Below are 22,261 nucleotides of genomic sequence, written 5' to 3'. Positions count from 1 at the left end.
TAGGATGCTCAATGGTGGTGGTGTGAGAGACCGCAAAAGTGCCACTAAAATAAATAGAGATTTTTGGGTGCTTTAAAAATTCCCTCTCTTTCTTCTTTTTTTAAGTGGCATGGAGTTGTTATTTATTTTTTATATTTAAAAAAAAAAAAAAATCCTTAAGGCGAAAATCACATTTTCGTCCTTACATTTTCAAGCGATTCCCACTTTGGTTCATAGATTTTATTTTTACCGTTTTTAGTCTCTATTTAGAAAAACGCAATCCATTTTAGTCATTTTCGTCAGTGCCCTAACAACAAAGTCCTAACGGTAGAAGGAACTATTAAAATAATAATAATAATTTTTATTTTTACATTAAAAAATGCCACGTCAGCATCTAAATTAAAAAAATTAATTTATTAATTTTAACTAAATAAAAAAAATAAAAAATCACATGAATTGAGATCTAAGTGTGTCTTGAACAAGAACAACAAGAACACAAACCCAAAAATTAAAAAAAATTTAAAAAAAAAAAAAAAAAACATTAAACACCAAATTCTCCAACAAATAACTAATCCACATGATTTTCACAAAATCCATAATTGAATAACTAATCAGCCATACAACACCGAATTCTCTAGCAAATCAAACCCATAAACCCAGTAAACAAACCAATCTCCAACAAACCCATAAACCTATATTTTCTTAAGAAACAAACACACACACACACACACACAAATACCCAAAAAATTTAGCTGAAATACAAATTCATAAATCCCAAAGCCCCCATTTTCTTAAACCTAACAAAATCATCAAAGACCCATATCAGGCCACACCCAAAATCTCCATTCCTTTTCTTGTCCCACTACTCTTTCTGAAAACTTTGAAACTTGAAACCCCATTTCTCAAAGACACTAAAGTAATTGCTGATTATTTTTGTCAATTCAAAGCTTCCTCAATAATAAGCCACTTAAAGGAAGCCCTTTGGATGTTACTCTCTTTGAAGAATTCTAAGAAAATTTGAATATGTACTGTTATTCTACCAAAATCTTCAAAAAGTTTGAAGAGCACGAAAACTGGAAAAATTATTTAAGTCCACTGGAGTACAGTTGAAATGGTTCTCTTATTTAGTGAAATGCTATAGGTGAGTCAGCTTCTTAATCAGCCAAAAAAAAAAAAAAAAGTGATGTCATACTTGCATAACTGACAGCGTTCTATTGGTTGCAAGTACTAAGAGATCACTTCAACAGCTCTCTTGATAGACCTAATAATTTCTCTGTTGAAGAAACTTCGAAAAAAAGAGGTGCTGTCATGCCAAGTCAATTTAAGGAAAAACCGCCCATCTAAAATCCAAACCAAGGAAAAGCCATAGATCCACCGAAGGAGGTATCTCCCCATCCTACATCCAATCTAAGACCTGATTCAAATTAAGAAATCAAATTAGCCACATCTCAAGCTTATAGGAAGAATGAGTTGTACTCATATTCAAAACCCCAAGAACATTCAAGGCCACCCTTGAATCCAACGTCGCTTGTATAAGCTCGAAGTCTTCGGGAACTACACTCCAGAATCCGGCACCGATTCTTACAAAGGTTCAAGCGGTAGAGATGGATATGAAAAAGGCATTGAGGTCTAAATGTCCAATTGGCCTTTCCAACAGCCTCCAACACCGATTCTTGCAAAGGGACTAGTTTGTTAGTTTTCAGAGAAGTTTGTAGCTTTGCCTAAGCAAAGTATGCCCGGATTAATTGATCAAATACAAACCAAAATAATCTATTTTTGATGATAACTGTATCTTGCTTGGAAGAACAATATTATTCTTTCGGATGAACAAGACAACTAATATAGAGCGAGGAGGGAGCCATGATCAAAGAAATCAATTTTACAGGACAATATGTTGTTTGGAAGAATAATATTTCTTTTGGATGAACAAGGAGAGCTAATAATATAGGCCTCTTTCTCACCTTCCTTTGACTTCCTTCCCACTTATTTACATTTGATCTAGAATCTGATTCTTCGTTTTTGTATAAAGATTTTGATCCTTCTAATGATTCTCATGAAATGATCATTTCATCACTTCATTTACGTACATGTAACTTCCTAGACCAAATATAGCCTTTGGTTCCAAATCTCTACACTACATGGCTACTACCTCTGCTACTAGCTCATCTATAATTAATTTCTCAATTTCCCTACCTATTACATCAATCTCGTCTCCCAAATCCAACCACTGTGACTCCCTTGTCAGCACCTTCCCCAGAGTGTCTTTATTAGATTTCTTCTCTTGGCATCCCAACATCACATTGAGGCGATCTTGGAGCCTATCCTTAGAACCGACTGTTGTTGCGGGCCTCACCCACGGGTGTGGATCCATGAATTGCTGGAAGATCTCCAGTAGTGCTGAATTTATTCGGTCAAACAGTAACCTTCGTTCAGACCTTGGTCGAGAAGCTTGACTATTGTACTTCTCAATTTTTTCAAAAATGACGGGATCCACAGGGCATTCTGGAGAGTGCCATGTTGCCATGACAACATCAGGTTCAGCATCGTTAAAACCAGAGGCAATTAAGACATCAGCAATGTAGGAACGCTCCCAGCTCTCTTCAGTTTCACCAAGTCCCTTATCATTCAGATGCCCAATGGATCCTTCCCCAACTTCTTCATCACTTGAGACATGCATGGGTCCCTCTGCATATGCTTCTGACTCCAACTTGAGTAGATGAAGTTGCATCCGAAGCCCTAGAAACAGACGAGGCAATGGAGCTTGAGTGGGTGAGACTTAGAAGAAAGAACTTGCAAACATATGCCGATAGTACGCTCCAAACAATAATGAGTTATTCATTTTTGAACAACAAAGCAATTCAACTGAGCTGGTAAAATGAACATTTATGAAAGGATGACATTTAAAAAACAAAAGTGAAAGTGGCAAAAAAAAGTACAAAACCATTGTTTCAATTTTGGCAACAAGTTATTAAGTTGTATCCAAATCCCATTAGAGACTTCTAATTGCGCTAAAAGCCTGTTATTCTATTAAGAGTTATAATTACAGAATTTAGGGGACGAATCCAGTAATTATAGTAAATATGAGTAGAAGACAACACCTCTTGAGATTATCATTTAAACCGCCAGGGCGGGTGGGGGGGAGGAGATGAGGACAGCACCCCTTGAGACAAAATTTAGTGCAAATCAGCTAAGGTCATCTGGTTGTGGCATCCTGTATTTTCCCCTAGCTTATTTGTTGATAGATGAGACAAATAAGTTGGCTTTTTTTTTTAAAAAAAAAAGGCTAATTTATTTGCTTATTTGACAATAGGTGAGACAAAAGTGAATTAAGTAAATAAGCAGGCTAAAAAAAGAGGATCCCAAATGCACTCTTGACTGCAGTTGTGAGGTGCAACAGGAGTGAGATAATGTAATTTGCAGGTGCTACAAGAACCAGTCTAAGCTCAAAAGTGGAGAGAGTTTAAATGAAAATAGGCTCATAGAGCAAAACAGTGAAAAGGGACTTGCATATGTGATCCATAATAGATGAGCTAGGTCTTTTAGTTAAGGTTTAGCAGCATTTGCACTAACTTTGAATTGCACATGACCCACACTTATGATCAGAACTGTATAATTCACTCAACAGTGAGGCCACAACAAGCAGCAGAAAATAACAATTTTTGTCCCTTTGTGCATCACACTATATAAAACGACTAATTAACTTCAAATTTTGTATCATCTTTGAAATTTTAGAATTTTAAATACAATAGTTTACTCATTTTTATGCATAATACTTGCTTTCACGGCATTCTAAATGAAAAATGAGCACATGGATATTCTATGAAAAATGGAATGCCATTATGTTGATTACTAGAGGGATCTAAACACAAACTAAGAATTCAAAAATAAATGGTATTTGAAGTTACCATGGAGATCAGCATTGAGACTCTCAAAGCATTCAGAACATGATGAAAGATCATCTGTAAAAGGAGCTTCCAAGACTGAAACTGGACTGGGCTGATCAGCTTCCTTAGAGCTTACTGGAGATTCTAGTCCAGGGGAAGGGTGGAGCAAGGGGACTGAACCTTCCTCAGATGGCCCAATGGGTGGTTCCTGAAATATCATGAAATATTGAGAAACCTTAATATCCTTGATGCAAAATTGAAGGTGCATAAGTAACACATACTTTTTATTTTTTTATTAATAAGTAATGCATCACCACAAGGGTAAACCCATGACCTCACTCTCAATCATGTTATTATGAAGGAAGGATGTGGCATTTGAACTAAAACTCATCGGCAGAAATAAAACACAACACAAAATTTGGAGGGAATATCTAACATGCATCTACATACATGTATAGCTAATGCAAATGAGATCTCCAGTTAAGCTGTAAATCATTCACTAATTCATTATAATTTTCTATTACAGAAACCACTTTTACATAGAACAGTATGATTCTAGTATTACTTAGTAATTATTTTTAGGGTATGAAGAGTTTTGAAGATAACACAAATGTGCAGACCAGAGGCCTCTATCCATGGTGGCATGATTATTGGTATTCCTTGAATCTATCCTAGACTAGGATATAAGTTGTCATGGTCCTCATGGAATGCTTATTATTCTAAAATCACACAATACGGTAGTTAAAGATTGCAACTTTAAAATCAAAAGTACAAATTTTGAATCCTTATCTCACATGAATGACTAGTATATATGCCCAACACATGTAGACACGGTTTTCAAAAAAATGCTCCATGTATACCAAAAGACTACTGCAATGCATAAAACGTCCCTGACCTCATAGGTAATGATGTGGATTTTTTTTTTTAAAGGGCTATGTTAATCAGATTATCTAGGCATTTGGATCACACACACCCATATATATACATATATTTGAATTCTTTAATATTAAATCAATCTAACTTGAAATATATGTGCTCCATAACAGCATTTTACAAATTGAAGTTCTGGGTAGATCAAATCATACATAACAGCTCTGAAAGAAGAATCAAAGCAAAAGGAAAGTATAACCAGCATAGAGATTGAAAATTTAATTGAAAGAGGAAAAAAAAAGAGTCAAACTTAACGTACAAAACTATTTAACATCCATTAAAGTGATACTAAAGTCCAGTTGAACAAAAAGAGACAAACACACGGCTAAAGGCTTATCACAGATTAGCAATGACCCATATGCAACTGTTTAATTTTCTGAAAAAAGAGGTAATTACAAAAGGGAAAAAGAAGAAGTGATTTAATGGCTGATTCAGCTATCATTAGCTATGATATATTGGAAGGAATTTATTGCAAAAAATTTTTACTGTCATTATTGCATTAGTGATATGCAGTGAAGAATCTATACACCAGCAGGAAAATGTTATAAACCAAACCTGTGGAATTAAGATATCTTGGCCACCAGTAGATATATCTTTAACAACACCAGCTGATACGTTTGATAGCAACCCCTCAGGAGATTTAGAAGCCATGGTCATATTGTCACATCCCACATTGACCACATTTTCAGGAACTGGACTCATATCATTGACATTACTAACTAATGTCTCAAAGATCAACGCATCTCCTTCATATGGATCCTTCTTTTCAAGGGTGCTCTTCATTTGATTCTGATTTGTATGAATCTCTGCTGGAAACGCATTGCTGTCCCTAACCATGCAGCTAGAAGAATGAGATTTCTTAGTACTGGATTTTGAGTTTCTAGGAACTGACATATCTCTCCAATCAGAATTACCCTTTATTCTCCTGCTCCTTTCTTTCTTCAAAGCCTCTTTTGGCATTAGATACCTGTCATCACAAAGAGTTTCACGGCGCATGCTTCTCTTAGGACTTCCAAAGGCAGTAGAAGAAGCAGGAAGAGACCTTGATCTTGATAACTTTCTGACACACCCATTCTTCCATCCATCCCTGCTGCTAATTCCCAAGGGTTCAACCCACCTAGTAGACCCATCATCACTAGAAAATTTTCCACTGTTTCCATCCTCACCAATCATGCCATCCAAATTTGCTGGTATCAATTCCTTTTCGGGGATAGAAAGCATTTCAGCCAGTGTGCTGCCCCTACCAAGCTCTCCCAACTCTTGAGACCTGTGAGTCATTTTCCACCTCTCTGAGAGTCTCTTCTTGGCCTCTCTACTGACGGAGGATTCAGTCGAACGGGAAGATGAAGGCTTGTATTGGTTACTCAAGTCAAAAGAATTTCTGGAGGTCACCATAATCACCTCTGATTCATTTCCAGACATGTCACATGAACTCTCATCCCCAGCATATCCTCTAAGCCCAGTAGATGAAAAATTCATAGAACCACTGCAAAAGCTATTTCTCATTTGCCTAGTTATTTCTCTAGCAATTTCTCTAGATTCTCTGGAGTTATGCCTTGAAAGCCCAACATTATCAGAAAATTTCTTCGTTCCATGTGTGTCTCCCTCCCTATTTTTAATATTCGGAAATTCCAAGTGCACCCTACAATCTGACAGATAAGCATGTGAAGACCTAGGTGATGAAGCAGATTTTGCACAATTCTGGGCCTTCCCAAGGTTTGGTTTTAGAACAACTATCCTGGTAGGTAGAGTGGCCAACTCATCATTGCCTTCAAATCGAATTTTTGATGAATTGGGAGAAGAACAAGTAGCATGCCTGCTGTTAGAGTGGCTGAATTGACCATCACGATGCTTCTGAGATCTACTGTAATTCTTCCATGGAGTCTGTCTATCTGATTTCCCAAGGTCACTGCTTTCATAATGCTGAGCATCTGACTTCATAGCTGATATGCGACCACAATGGGTTTGGGGAGGACCGCCCTGCATATCATGCAAATGCTTTGAAAACAACGAATCCGGTTGATGAAGAAATTTCACCAGAAGATCCGTGTTGGAGTCTAGCACCTCAAGTGCATCATCGAACTCCTTTGAATACTGTAACTTCTGATCAGTTGAGAGGCGTTTAGCATCCATGAACTTCTGCTGAATAAATGCCATCTCAGCATCAGCAAAATTCGAGTTTGTCATCCCTTGCGATAAGCAACCACTACTCGTCATATTTGATGTTTCCGAAACCTCAAATACATCCTTAAATTCTTGCTGCTCCTTTGAGTTACTCCTAGACGATTGACAGTCATAAAATGTTCCACTCTTTGGAGCTTTCTCTACTGATGTTGCTCTTTTTATAGAGATATCTGAGGACATTTTTTGTTGTTTATGATCAAGCTGCTGAGGTGGCAACCCATCTAGACCCATCAATTTCGCAATAACACTTGGAGACCTTCTTTTGGATTCGGTTTCTCTCGACATCTCTTCTGCCAATAACTTTTTCATAGGAGTTACAACAGCTTGTTTTGAAGATTTCAACCCCAATTCAAACGTAAACTGCAAAGGTCAAATGTGTTTGAACATAACTGTCAGGTCAATATTTTATTATTCAATACATAATTAAAAAGAAAAACAGAGAAGATATTAAAGAGGAAAATTGAGAATCACTCAAAAAAGGAGCGTCTTCAAAGATTTACAAATGGAGACTCCTGATCCAAAAAATCAACAATGGAACTACTACATTATACATCTATTAACAACCATCACATTCCTTTTAATAAGGTTTATTTAAGGTAAGTAGGCTGCTGCTGATACAAAGAAAGCCAGCATACATGGTACGTTACTACCCCATACCCCTTTCCAAGGAGAGAGTACTTGGTATCAAATGATACCACATCAACCGTATAAAAATCCAATTAAATGAGAGACACGTGCGTAAAAAAATAACTACCCACAAACACCCCCGAAAGTAGTAGTGAAATGCTGATGTGGTTATTTTGCATACATGTTTTTCAATTGTTGGATTTTGATACAGCTAATGTCATATCATTTGATACTAAATTACTTTTTTCATTTCAAAGGCTCAGGAGACTTTGTCTTTTCCTAATGATTAACTCAGCAAGCTTGCTTCTCCACTTTCTTTATATCTTTGATAAGTTTGTTTCTCTACTAATATGACCAAAAAAAAAAAAAACTCAACTCATAAAGCACAATGAACACAAACAAGAAAAGGTGCGCACCGAATCTTCGTCAGTAAAACCACTACTGCAAGAGCTAGAATCGGAAGCCAATTTTGGAAAGTTTCTCTGCATCAGAACTTGCCTGCTTCCTGAAAATGAATCCATATAATATTAGCAAGACCATCCAAGAGTAGTAAAAGTGGGGAAGGTTCTTATTCACAACTTTAAAAAATAATAATAATTATATGAAAGAGAATGCTTTTGAAGAGCACTCAGTAGTCAAGCTGGCGATGCAATGATATCTCATCATATCTCTAGAGTTTTCATTATGGAAGCAAAAACAAAATCATGCTGATTCCACTACAGAAAAAAAGTCACACTTGCTACTCGGAAAATTGCTTTATCAAAAGCACGAGCATAGCCAAGACTAAAAAAAACTTAGCTCATGATCTTTACGTTGCACAAATGGTACTATCAAATGAAAAAGAAAATGAGCTAGGATTTTTTTTTTTTTTTTTTTTTTTTGAAGAAAAAAATTTACTCAGAAATTAAAATTTCACATCTTTACCATTTTCAACTGTTTTATTTAATTTTAATTATCGCATTTTCGGAAAGCTAAAGGAATATAAAACACGAAGAATTTCGATTTCCTTCTTCTTTTTTCCCTAATTTTCTTGAGTTTTTTCTCAGCGACCAAACGGCTGGACAGGCTCAAACCGGTAGCTAAGAAAATGCAAAAAATACAAAATAATAACACATTGATTTAAAAAAAAAATTAAAAAATCATACATTTTTTTAATCATCTGAGCCTACTTTTTAAATGTACGGCTCTGCTTTCAAACAGAAAATGAATATAAAATTTTTCATTTTCAAAATATGCTTTTTGGATTTCTCGGTAACCAAACAGAGTGAAAAACATAAGAAGTGAAACAAAACAAAACAAAACAAAAAGACAATCTGACCTTCCCGGTGAGCTCGTTCCGCGGAGTAAAACCTATCGGAGGAGCTCCGATCAGCAATGCTAGTAATCTTAGACCTCTTTTGCCGAAATTTCTCCATTCTCCACACTCATCGAAAGCACATTTCCTATCAGACTAAGGATAAAAAACCAAGCACACAGTAATCTAGATCCGAAATCACGGAAAGAAGCTCGCGAGAAAGCAAAGGAGACAAAAAGGAACTGAGAAAAAGTAGAAAGAATTCAAAACCCTAAGAAAGAGCTTTTCATTAGTTCTAGCTCATATTCATTCAAAAAACAGCTATAAAAGCCAAAATCCAGATCTTATAGAGCGAGAGAGAGAGAGATAGAGAGAGATAGATAGAGAGTCAAATTAGGTTTGCATAGTCGCGAGGGAAACTAGAGAGAGAGAGGACGGCGAGTATTAATGAGGGGTCCGTTAGAAACCGTGGATGAAGAGCGGGGTGGGTGAGGAGAGTGAGTGAGTGAGAGAGAGAGAGAGAGATAGAGTGAGTGGGTCTAGTAAGTTACGTTTTTGAACTTTCAAATACCGATAGAGTGACAGAGGGACCTGGAGTCTCTGGGCGGGCAAGTGGCCTGTGTTACTGTTTACTGCTCTATCTATTTCTATTAAAACTCTCTCATGTGACCGTGCCATCCCCCACTCAACGTGTCCTGTTATTACAATGCCACGTAGGTTTCTTTGCTTTTTTTCCAACGTGTCTATTTTTTATTGGAATGTATTGATTGCCGAAAGTTGGCATGAAAAAGTGGATAAACATTTGTTACTGTTTTTAGTATATAAATAAACTTATATGTATTTTTATACATTTTTTTCATTTATATGTATTTTTAAAAAATACAAACAGTGTTATTAGAATAACATTACCAAACGGGTCCTATATTTGCAAAAAAAATTTCATATCTATTGGTTTTTTTTAATAAAAGAGAATGTCCAGAATTCTTGGAGTATTTGATTATTTTCTTAAGTATATGCAGTCCTACACGCACCAAGTTATTATAGAGAAAAATTTAATAGGGGTGGCTCCAAGATTCTGGCAAAAGATTTTGAATCCGAATCTCATGAATATTATGAGACTTTAAGAACCACCAAGCCAACCCTTTTAGATTCATATCCGGTTGCTAATGCGTTAGATTATTAATAGTAATTAAAAACAAAAAAAAATAGAGTTTCAACTTATGATATTATGAAAAATCATAAAAGCTTATCAACTTAATTGTTGTAAAAAATATTGTGTTTATCAATATATATATTTGAATTTTTTTTTTTTTGCCCCACTTGTTTTTGTATTATTTATTTATAGAGTTTCAACTTATGGCATTCATTTATGATAATTATGATTTTTATCGTCAAACAAAGATACCAATTGATTTTTGGTGTAGACATAGATTCAATTCCAAATTTCTTATTCAACCATAAAAAATGTTAATGTACATTATTTGTACTTGTCACCTATTTTATTTGTTAAATTTGAACATACTTAAAAAATGTGGACATTATGTGTTAAATTATGAACATGGCATATATGGTGTTTAAATTAACGACTTTGTAATATATTTTCTTACCTTGTAAAAACTTACCATTTAACTCTGGCGACACTGTGAAAAGAGGAAAACTTAAACACAATATTTTATGTCCTGTATCTTACGTTCTCTTTCTAAAATTGAGCAACGTGGCTACTTAACACAAACACTAATAAGTTTTGTTCTTATGAAAATTATTGAGTTGCTTTGCGTTTCCCACCTGCTCGGCGTATGGATTTGGTTGGTAGTGAATACGAAATTCTCACCCCATGCCCAATAAGAAAAAAAATGAGAAGCCAACTAAGAAAGTTGAAAGGTGCTGATAATTCTACTACAACTCTTGGGTTGGGGATAAAGTAGCATCAATTTTGTTTATTAAAATATTAATAGGTTACACTAAACAAGTTAATTAGCTAGCTTCTTCCCTAGTCTAGAAGTTCATTGAATCCACATTAGTTTTTTTTTTCCTACTAAATTATCTCAAATTTGGTACAAGTGTTAGATTATTACACCTTCCTTAACGTCTCTTTCAAGCCAAGAAAGTAATCAAATTTAAAAGATTATATTAGAGAATCTAGCTAATTAACATCTTCCCTATTCTAGAATTTCATTAAGTTCTCCTTAAATTTTTCCATTAATTATCCCAAATTTAGTACAAATGTTTGGTTCACATGCAGTGACTCATCCCAACGTCTCTTTCAAGCCAGAACGTAAGGAAAGTCTATATAAAGTGTTACCAAATAGGTGCATAGGCAAATCCGAATGGGGCTACTAGGTCATTAGTTGGGCAACACACATTCATGATTATTGTCCAATGAATTGGTTCATGATTCATTGTTTTTATTAAAAAAAAAATGCTAAAATGAATTTTTGTACAAAATTTTCACAAACTAACATTATCAATATAAATATGAAAGAATCTGGCTTAGTAGTTCTTAAGATTTTATGATATTCATGAGATTTTAGATTCAAAACCTCTTGCTAGTATCTTAGAGCCACCCTCAAGGGATTCTTTCCTATAACAATCCATTATATATAGGACAAAGAAACAACATATATTCAAGAAAATAGTCAAATACTCAAAGAAATCTGGATACCTCTTTCCTCAACAAAAAAAAAAAAAAAAAAAAAAAACGTAATTAGTATTAATAAATTTCTTGATTATTATTTTTTTACATTTAAATATTAAGATACATGTTTGTAAAATCATGAACATCACTCTTGATTTTTTTTTACTCTTTTATTTTTTTTTTTCTCTGCCTAAATATCTAAGATGGTCCACAATTATAGAGCCCCGAAACATGCAACTGATTATTGGGGTGATTGACAATTTGACACTGGCATTTCTAATTATCAATTCATTCCCTAACACACACAATATTATACAAATATATTCCTAATCTGTCAACACGATTAATGACTTAATCTAAAACCTTTATTTACTTGATGTGTATGTCAAAGGATAGGATTAATTTTCGCGGTATTGCGAAAGGTTGCGTCTTAGGTGCTGACACATCAGTTCATTTTTTATTTATTGAATTAATTTGGACTATTAGGGTTATAATCAACATTATTATATATAATTAAGAGTGGTGATAATTACACACTATGTGGACGAGATACACACCTAAAATCATGTTTTCAAAACACAATTTTAGTTGAAGAAATATCACATTTACAACATTTTCACAACAAATTCGAAGTAATAAGTTATTACTAGTTCTAATTTAAACTTACTATTAATTTTTTTTTTTTTTTTTTTACCATCAGTAACTGTTGATTATAACTTATCATTTAAAATTTGTTGTGCAAGTATTGTAAAAATGTTGTGCACATTTTTTTAGTTCTAATTATGAAACCACTTCATGATTATTATTGAAATCGTGTTTTCAAAACACAATTTTAAAGGCTGTGTGCAACAATAATCAGTGTATTATTAATTGCCATACATGGGATTAAAAAATTTTACATAGTGGACAACATCTTTCTAAAAAAACAAAAGTGAACAACATATATTGTATAGATTTTAGTGTAAGACTTTTGGATTGATGTGTCTAAAACTACCATCCCCCATCAGTAAGATCAGACAATGACACAGACCAAACAAAGTAACGAATCTAATTTTGAAATGAATCAACTAAAGGAGCCCAGTTAGCCAAAAGAGTACGTACGTGTTGTTAAATTCTTCTGTGTTTTGCAATTTGTTTTGTTTGTGAGGTTGACTAACTCTTTTGTTTTGTACTGGGCTTCTGGGGAGAAGGAAGATACAAAATAATCAAATATATATACAACCATTTTTTTCCCTGAATGATACAAATATACAACTGCTACTCTATAGGGATTTGTGTCTATAACGTACGCTAGTATATCATGGTTAGGGCATGAAAATGGGTCAAATTTACCTGGGATTCCTTGAGACATGGATAAATTAATTCGTGTAAAGAAAGCCATATATGATTTTGGTAACACTTGGCTACGAAAAGTCACCTGCCTCGAACCAAGACCATTGTTCATTTTAGAAAGCCATATATGATTTTGGTAACACTAAGCTACAAAGTCTCCTGCCTCGAACCAAGACCATTGTTCATTTTAGAAAGCCATATATGATTTTGGTAACACTAAGCTACAAAGTCTCCTGCCCCGAACCAAGACCATTGTTCATTTTATTGGTTCGTGTGTAAATGTGAGGACAGTCTATCAGGAAGGTTTTTTTTACTTCAAGTTAAAGCTAACCTTGTTTTTTTTTTTTTTTTTTGGGCTGAGTAAAGCTAACTTTGCATTATGTTCAAGTTGCATATGGTTACAGTGTACAAAACAAATGAGATAGCTGATCCCAAGATTTCTGTATTGAAGGAAAACCTTCTAACATGCGCAACCACAAATTGATTTTGCACTTAATTACGTTGAAATTTGTGATAGAAGCAAGCTCTATATTCATAATTGGGCAAATGATGTTGACAGACATGCCATCTAACATGCATAATGAAATTGGATAGGTTACCTTTCCTTTCGTTTGCATAGTTATTCCCTTACTTTCAGCTTAGATTATTTCAATTTTACAAGCAACAATCAAGAAAAGAGGCCAACCTTGCCTTAATCATCCACCAAAAAAAAAAAAAATGAAAAACTTACCTGACCCAAAATCAAAGGTAAAAGAGGTCAAACAAAAAACATTGTGTATTATATCTGCATGTTCATTTATTTTCTTTCGGGTTTTACCATCTGCCTCATATATAATTAGCTAGTTTTGTTAGTGTGCAGAATGAATGAAATATGTTATAATGCCACCTTTTTTTTTTCTTTTTCTTTTTTGCTAATAATACTTTCTATTGAAACAAACAAAAACAAACATGATATGACTTACACCCACCTTCTAATTTTTCTCTTCACATATTGTGAATGATTTTAGCCTGGCACCTTTGTTTCCGTGACATGGAATCAAAGCAAAAAAGCATCATAACAATGAGATCATTGTTGTCTCCAATCTCTAAGATAAAGCTAGCTAGTTCGTTCTTCCAATTCATCACAATGATGCAGGCGCTTCTATGTATGTTTTGTTTCTTTTTACTTTTTCATAGAGGGATCGACTGTTCATAGAAGCATGTGAAAGTAAGAGGTCTGAGAGCCCCACCACCCCTATAATGCAGTATGTTCATGAATAATCATGTCTGGTCACCCATTTTATCACATAAAACCTGATAGAAATGACGTTTTTTCCTTTCTAAACCTTACTTATTATGTACGCTGTCTTATGTCAATAATTTGAAATAAATTTGTCTGTGTTCATCACAATATTTGCATCTTTCGGCAATTTCTATAACTTTCTTTCTTTTGTTTGGTTTTTGAGCACTTTCTACAACATGAGTGAATATATAAGCATGTTGTCTAATTATTTAGAACTTCAAAACTTAAAAGTTGAGCTAGTGAGCTAGAGTTTGGTTGCAAAATCAATCCATCCTTCAAAAAAGGTACAAGCAAGGACTCTCTAGAGCCTAATTATCTTCAGAGATATGAACAAATTTCACTTGATCATGTCAGTGAAATTCATAGGTTTTCTTTTACAAACCAGCACCAATAATTTTGTAAGATATAGGTTTGGAGAGGACAGAATAGTTATAGGACTAGATTATGTGCATGAATGTGAACCAATTGTGTCATAGATGTTTTACTTACAAGAATATTTTTAAAACATAATGAAAAAAGATGCTCCTACTACATCTGGGGATGGAGATGCTGGAGAGAATTCGAGAAAAAAGATCCATGATTAAAGAAAAAGCTAAAGCGAATTGCCTTAAATAAAGTGTTCTATGTAGTGTAGGTCGAAATCAACAATCATGGCTTTGGAATGGCCGAAATTTTTTATATGTGAACTTTTGACAGATATTGGCTCTGGTTAAACACCATAATTTTGACTGGCTAACTCAAAGACATTTAGAACAGACAAAATTAGAAGAAACCACTGATTAAGATTTAGGTTCTGTTAACCATCATTTTCTCTCATCCAAAAAAAACATTTAAAAATTGGCCATGCTAGAAATAAATTATAGAATGGTTTGCTAAAAGTCCACTCAGGAGAACTCTAGGCTTTAACTGTTATAAGATTCTTAATTAATATGTGTAATTTCTGAGCAATAGTTACAATACAAATTTACATGCTTTTAGTATAATAAGGAAAAAGTAAAGACATACATCTCCTTTGAGATTGGAAAGTAACCCAACCCCATTGAAAGGCAGTACTTTAAAAACCCGTCAACCGATGGCACAAGAAGAACACTTGGATCAACTAGTCAAACCCAGTACAGTCAGATATGACATTACTCAAATTAGAGTTATAAAATAGCATATGCTTTGGTATAGGTTTAGACGACTTTCATGACCTGCTTTTCTCTGCTACCCTATAGCATGCATTGCTTTTTGAAACTTTGGAGTTAAAAATTCAGAAGCTGTGGCATATTATACCAAAAAATAACCTATATGTAGGCTTGAGCATTTGAATTTGAAAGGCAGCAATTGTTGTTCACTTCATCTTTTCACTACAGACACAAGTTTATCAATTTATAATTTTTAAAATTTTACGTACCGTAATATTAAAAGATGATGAGTCCTGCATGTAGGACTAAGGAAAATATAGAGTCTACACTCTACATGCTTAAAAGAGCAATTACATTAACCTCCCTAAATATCAGATGCAAGTGCAACTGGGAACTCAATTTTTAATATGGCTGGAATCTGGCAGGTTCATTGAACACATTTTGACGAGTACCGATTTGAAGGTGAATTAGCTTGCCTCATCATGGACACCCAAGTTTCTTTTTACTCTGTAATTTCCACAGTTTTAGCGAAAATCTACATGTTCTCGGATTGAATTTTGGTGAAAAAAAATATATTAAAAGAACAAAATCAATTCAAAATACTTAAGGGGTAGTAAGTCTATCATTTCTGGGTTCATATTTTTGGATCAGGACATGTTAATTAATGGGTTTGTATCATCTATTGCCACCCATATTATAAGGATGATGCTAGTAGTTTAATTATTAATAAAGTGCATAGGCTGCTTGTTTAGATGCACTAAAAGTTGAAGTATTTGCAGCATTTTTTTATTTTTAGCTGCTTGTCTTTGCATTGCACAGTTTATGATTTCTTTAATAAAATTTACTTGTTTATATATCTGCAGGTTCATCCCAAGGTAAAGGGAAACCCTTTTTGTATATCTTTGAAGTTTCAAGTTTCAATGGAATATTTTCCCGGGAAAAAAACACACACACAGAAAAATTATACGACCTACGTGGTCTCTAGAGACCTAGTGGACCTAACCAGTTAACCAGGACAATCCAAATGTTCAACTGTTTTTTCAGACTGAAGTTTCCTGGTTCTAATAAATTCTAATGGTCTTCTGTCTGGGTAAAAAAAAAAAAAAAAAAAAAGATCTAATGGTCTGAGAATCTCCGTCAAGAGCGCGCGGGGGGGTGACTCATTTTAGTTCCAGAGCCCAAGAAAAAGAATCTATGCACAGGAAAAAGCGAAGGTAAAAACAACCAGTATTGCGGACTATGCTATCAAAGTAGGAGACATATGGTGCTATAATATTTGAATTCATTTTTTGTTTTTTGGTAAAAAATATTTGAATTCATGATTCCTTATCCGTGACTCCATTTGATGATCTTGTTTTATATCTGTGGCATGAGGAGAGCGCTTTTTTTATTCCAATTATAATGAAGGGATACATTTTATTAGGTAATGAACAAAGAGTTGTGTGTTCCAGTTATTTCAATTGGTAAAATTTTTAATAGTTGAATAAGAGATCTGAAATTCAATTTTCGCTTACATCAAAAACTGATTAGTGTTTTACTCTAATAATAAATAACTATTATCAGAAGTAGATATTATAAGTTGAAACTATCTAAAATAAATATAAAAAAACAAAGAGTTAATTAATGTGTAGTGTATATTGATTATAGATTGAGTTTTTTTTTTTTTTTTTTTTAATTATAATTGGTAAACTAAGAGTCCATCGCAACATGCAATTAAAGAGGTATTTATTTATGGGGAAAATTAATAAATGCTCTAAGAGCATTATTTTAGGAAATATTTTTATAAAATTTTTTATGGAAAAAAATAAATAAATAACTTTTTTAACAATTTTTTAAATTTCTCATTAAAGTGGTATTAAAATTTTCCTAAGATGGTCAATTAACATATACCCTAAAAGTACTAATTAACAAGACTCTTTATTTATTAACTTTTGTTACTTTCCAATGTAATAAGACTCGTTTGATTCCCTTTTAATAGGTACACTTTGATGCTTGTTAACAAAAGTCAAAAACCAATATACAATTGTTCAAACAAATGAGACAAGAGAAGGACAACCCAATGAAACACCCTCCTCTTCAAGGCATATTTGTTAATAAATGAGATGCTCCATTTTAATGAGATGCTCCGTTTTAAACCTATCAATATACGTAAAATAAATACTTTTATATTAAGAATAAAAATAGTGAATATTCTTAACTACTAACAAAGGTTAAGTATCACAATACATTCTTGACGCGATGGTCGCTTCACAAATACAAGTTCTCCACAAATACAAGTTCTTATGGGATGAGAGGAGTAAGAACCAAAACAAGTCTCCAGAAAGAAGTTTCACACACATATATGCTTAGAATATACTAGAATAAAATTCTATCCCAAATTTTAATAAATAAATAAAAAACAAACAAAGGATGAGGGATTGCTGTGAACTGCCATAATTAATACCACTACCATGAGAGGTCTATGAAGTCAATAATTTTTCCATCCATAGCAGGGTATCCAAAGACAAAGACAAGAATCCAAAGACTTAATTCACGCCAACCACTCCAAACCTTACTCTCTACTTGCCAAATCACTTCTCCCCTGCTACAAAATTATATATTTCTTTGAGCTTGAATCATAGGTTGCACTTGCACCTAGAATGGAGTTTTTAAATTGGACGAGTTGCCTCCAGAACATGCATGGCCTTAGCCTTATGAACAGAATTGAAGACTTGGGTCGTCCATGAGTTGGGTTAGACTCATGGACCAATGGCATAGCTAAAAAAAGCCCTGGCAACGTAACTACTACAAAATTCTTAGGCATATGTTTGAAAGTTGGAGAAAAAGGTAGAAAAGAGAGGAAAATAATAATGATTTGTAAAGGCCCATAAACTTAGTAAATATAGAGGATAAGATATTACCAAGAAAGTGAAGGAAAAGAGAAGAGGTACATTTTGTGTGAATGTTTTAGATGACATGAATGCTAATGAAAAATGTTGATTTGTTTTTCAAATTGGTTTATTAATGCCTTTTTTTTGTTTTTCTTTCTATAACAATTAGAGTCTATAGTGTGGCATAGACGTGTTTAAAAGTAGTAACGACTAAATGGGTACAAAAAAAAATTGTCGAGAACAAAATTAAAACCCAAAAATTAAGAGAAAAACAAGCATATGTAAGCCTCAAATCAATTAATGCAAATTTAAAAACCTTCCTAATAAGCTCTTATTTAAAAATAAATAAATAAAAAATAACAACAACAACAACTTAGTGTTTGGTTTGCTGAGTTTTGTAACTCAAAACTCAGTTTCCGTCACCCAAAACTCAAAAATCATGGATCACACCTAAAACATGGTTGTTTGGTTTAGTTTTTAAGTTGAGTTTCCATAACTCAAAACTCAAAATTTTGAATTTGAGTTACGGAATATGAGAACAAGTTTTAAGTTTAGAGTTTCAATGGTAGTATTGTAAATAAATACATCCTAGTGGGGCCCACGTCAATGAGTTGTCACCTCATTTCAATGTATGACCGTTGCTCTTTTTCTCTTTACTCCTCCTCATTTACAAATTCACTCCAACCTTAACACAGCACACCCACCCATCTTCTCATTTCATAAATGTCTTCTCTTTTCCTAAACCTTCTCTCCTTCCTCCTTTCCTTTTTCCTTTGAAATATTTTGTGCATCCGAAGAACACCTCCAGCCTAATTGAAGATCAGAAGCCTAACTAAAGCCTAAGTTTCATTAAGAATCAGTTTTGAAACCTAACTGATCTTTTGGTCTGTCACTCACCTGCTTCAGTTTCGGAGATCTTAGCCTAGGTGACCACCATCTCTCTCTCTCTCTCTCTCTCTCTCTCTCTCTCTCTCTCTCTCTCTCTCTCTCTCTCTCTCTCTCTCTCTCTCTCTCTCTCTCATATGTCCATGGTTTTATCTCTACACTTAGAGCCATCAAAGATCAAACCACTCTCTCGCCTAATTAGACAATCCAACTCAAGAGGAAGGAGAGGCTGAGTATAGAAAGAGAATTGGCTTGTTTCAGAGGAAGTGAAAAAAGCTAGACAAATGAAATGAAAGTGAAGGAAGAGAGAGAATGTCACACACGAGTTTGGTGTTACTGTTCTGTCCTAGCACAATGTGTGAGCTCCAGCACTTTATACACAAATTTGAGTTTAAGAACTGAGATATGCACCCACGACATGAAACCAAACAAAAATATGTTGGAGTGAAGAAAAAAGTAGAGATAGAGATACAAGTTATGGGAATAGAGTTAGAGGTATGAGATATAGAAACAGAGCTATGAGTGATGCTCAAACCAAACACCCCAAGTGTCTTATCATCTTATCTTTGTAATAAAGGGTTAATGTTAGAGAAAGAGACCCTTCACTTCTCTCTTGTTTCCTATCCTTTCCCATCTCTTCCATGGATCCCATGCAAACAGTCTGTTAAGAGATAACCTCTATCAAAGTTCAATAACCCTACATTTGGATGGAGGGAGAGTAAAGGGACCCTCCATCCAAGCATACACCAAAAAACAGTTACTTTGATTGTTCACCCAGGCCAACAGGTTTCAAGTCCAATTGGCAACCCTACTTCCCCCCAGTTCCTATGTCACGAGTTTAACCAATCTTCTAATACAAATACCCATAGTGAGGGGAGAGGAGAGGTAAGGATGGTAATTTTTGTCCGACCTGCGGGTACCCGACCCTAATGGATCGGGTTTTACCCGGCTCGATAAAGAATAGGGTCGGGTTTGGGTTTAAAAAAAAAACTCCGAACTAGGTTCGGGTCGGGCCTGGGTTTTTATAAAAACCCAGCCCGGACCTGACCCGGTTATTTTCTAAATTACTAAAATACCCCTATATATATATATATATATACCTATAAACCCTAACATTCACTCTTCACTTTTCAGCTCACACCTTAGACTCACTCAGCTGCCTCTCATCTCACACAAACTCAATCTCTCCAAACTCTTCTCTCACACTTTCACTCACTCTCAATCATTCTCCGTCGGACCACCGCCCTTACTCTGTCAGTGTCACCGCTGCTGGTCTCGATCTGTTCTGTTCTCTATTTCTCTTCTTTTTTTTTTTTTCTTTTTTATATTGATGTATTTGGTATTGTCCAACGACAGTTAGTTTTTGGGTTAGCTGTAAAGCATTCTTACATTTGTATTCAAAGTTTTCTTTGTCTAAGCTTTTAGTCAAACGATGATCTACACGGATTCTCAAAAAAAAATAATGACGGGAGCAAGTTAGCATAGGGAAGTTTGATTTGAAAAGAGCTTCTTTAATTGTGGATTTTGGTGAGTTTGGGCTTCTAGGTACTGTTGGGTTTGTGCCAAAGTTTGTGTTTTTCAGTTTTTGTGACTTCAATTATGTGCATTTGACTTCCAATTGCTACTGTAAATTTGGGATTTTTCTTTTTAAATTTGGTTAAGTTTGGTTTCTGGGTATTGTTGGGTTTGCTTTAAACTAGAGTGTTCCTGAGGTCCCAATTTGGGCTTCAATTCTTTTTTTTTCTTTTTCTTTTTTGGGTTGGGCCACTGATGATTGACCTAAACGGGGCCCATGGAGCCCAATGGGACGAGTCTGGACCCTTAAAAAAAAATCCATTTAATAAATGAAACAGATCCAGGCCACGGGTTCGGGTATGTAAAAACCCAGCCCCAAACCCGACCCATTTCCATTCCTAAGGAGAGGTAGGTCGAACACACTACACCGGAATCTTTGATGTGTGGGGGGGGGGGGGGGGGGTGGGGGGAGGTAGGTGCCACCGCCCTTACTCTGTCAGTGTCACCGCTGCCAGTCTCAATCTGTTCTGTTCTCTATTTCTCTTCTTTTTTCCTTTTTTTTTTTCTTTTTTTTTTGTTTTATTTTTTTATTTTTTATATATTGATGTATTTGGTATTGTCCAACTACGGTTAGTTTTTGGGTTAGCTGTAAAGCATTCTTGCATTTGTATTCAAAGTTTTCTTTGTCTAAGCTTTTAGTCAAACGATGATCTACACGGTTTCTCAAAAAAAAATAATGACGGGAGCAAGTTAGCATAGAGAAGTTTGATTTGAAAAGAGCTTCTTTAATTGTGGATTTTGGTGAGTTTGGGCTTCTGGGTACTGTTGGGTTTGTGCCAAAGTTTGTGTTTTTTAGTTTTTGTGACTTCAATTATGTGCATTTGACTTCCAATTGCTACTGTAAATTTGGGATTTTTCTTTTTAAATTTGGTTAAGTTTGGTTTCTGGGTATTGTTGGGTTTGCTTTAAACTAGAGTGTTCTTGAGGTCCCAATTTGGGCTTCAATTCTTTTTTTTCTTTTTCTTTTTTGGGTTGGGCCACTGATGATTGACCTAAACGAGGCCCGCGGGGCCCATGGAGCCCAACGGGACGAGTTTGGACCCCTAAAAAAAATCCATTTATAATAAATGAACCAGATCCAGGCCACGGGTCCGGGTATGTAAAAACCCGGCCCCAAACCCGACCCATTTCCATTCCTAAGGAGAGGTAGGTCGAACACACTACACCGGAATCTTTGATGTGTGTGTGGGGGGGGGGGGGGGGGGGTGCCATTTGGCCTGCCATATGGTAACTGATGCTAACTAAAAGAAGAAATTTGCATTAGTAATATCATTCCTTAAGAGGCGCACACATGGATATGAATCACTATCTCATGAGAACTGAACCTGTGAATTACGTATCAACACTGACATGAACAAAAATCATAGAAAATTTAAGCACCCAGAAAAACCCACAGCCGCAGTGATACACAGAGCAGAGTCTAGAAACAATTAAATACCCCAAAAAAAGTTCCAACTTTGGTGCTGACACTATCTCATTGCAAAATGCTCAAGCCCTGGTTGGGCCATATTAAGATTTTAGCTTTCTTTTCAACTTTATAGAGATCCAGTATACAAAATGTGTAGATTTTGAAACATGAAACACGATCAAATGCTTTAAAAAAAAAAAATGATAACATGTAAAAGAGTGATCTACACACGATAAACTATATAATATA

The 22,261-nt window shown here is 34.7% G+C and overlaps 1 protein-coding gene across 1 annotated transcript; it reads right to left on the bottom strand.

Moving 5' to 3' along the window:
• Nucleotides 1-1,840: 1,840 nt before the first annotated feature.
• LOC126691688 (uncharacterized) lies at nucleotides 1,841-9,504 on the bottom strand. Its single transcript, XM_050386785.1, has 5 exons — nucleotides 8,923-9,504; nucleotides 8,021-8,109; nucleotides 5,349-7,337; nucleotides 3,885-4,071; nucleotides 1,841-2,715 (listed from the first exon to the last, which is right to left on the bottom strand). Exons 1-5 carry the CDS (start codon nucleotides 9,017-9,019, stop codon nucleotides 2,114-2,116), a joined length of 2,964 nt encoding a protein of 987 aa, XP_050242742.1. The 5' UTR covers nucleotides 9,020-9,504; the 3' UTR covers nucleotides 1,841-2,113.
• Nucleotides 9,505-22,261: the final 12,757 nt, after the last annotated feature.

Source organism: Quercus robur, chromosome 7 (genome assembly GCF_932294415.1).
Source record: "Quercus robur chromosome 7, dhQueRobu3.1, whole genome shotgun sequence".
Classification (NCBI taxonomy): Eukaryota; Viridiplantae; Streptophyta; class Magnoliopsida; order Fagales; family Fagaceae; genus Quercus; species Quercus robur.
This window is presented reverse-complemented; position numbering and strand designations above follow the sequence as displayed.

What these genes read in the sequence shown, in the direction of transcription:
- LOC126691688 (XM_050386785.1), bottom strand. Translation starts at nt 9,019, where the DNA reads ATGGAGAAATTTCGGCAAAAGAGGTCTAAGATTACTAGCATTGCTGAT. An exon ending in GGAACGAGCTCACCGGGAAG is followed by an intron (nt 8,110 to 8,922) that starts GTCAGATTGTCT and finishes ATTCATTTTCAG; the next exon opens with GAAGCAGGCAAGTTCTGATG. An exon ending in AAGATATCTTAATTCCACAG is followed by an intron (nt 4,072 to 5,348) that starts GTTTGGTTTATA and finishes ATGATATTTCAG; the next exon opens with GAACCACCCATTGGGCCATC.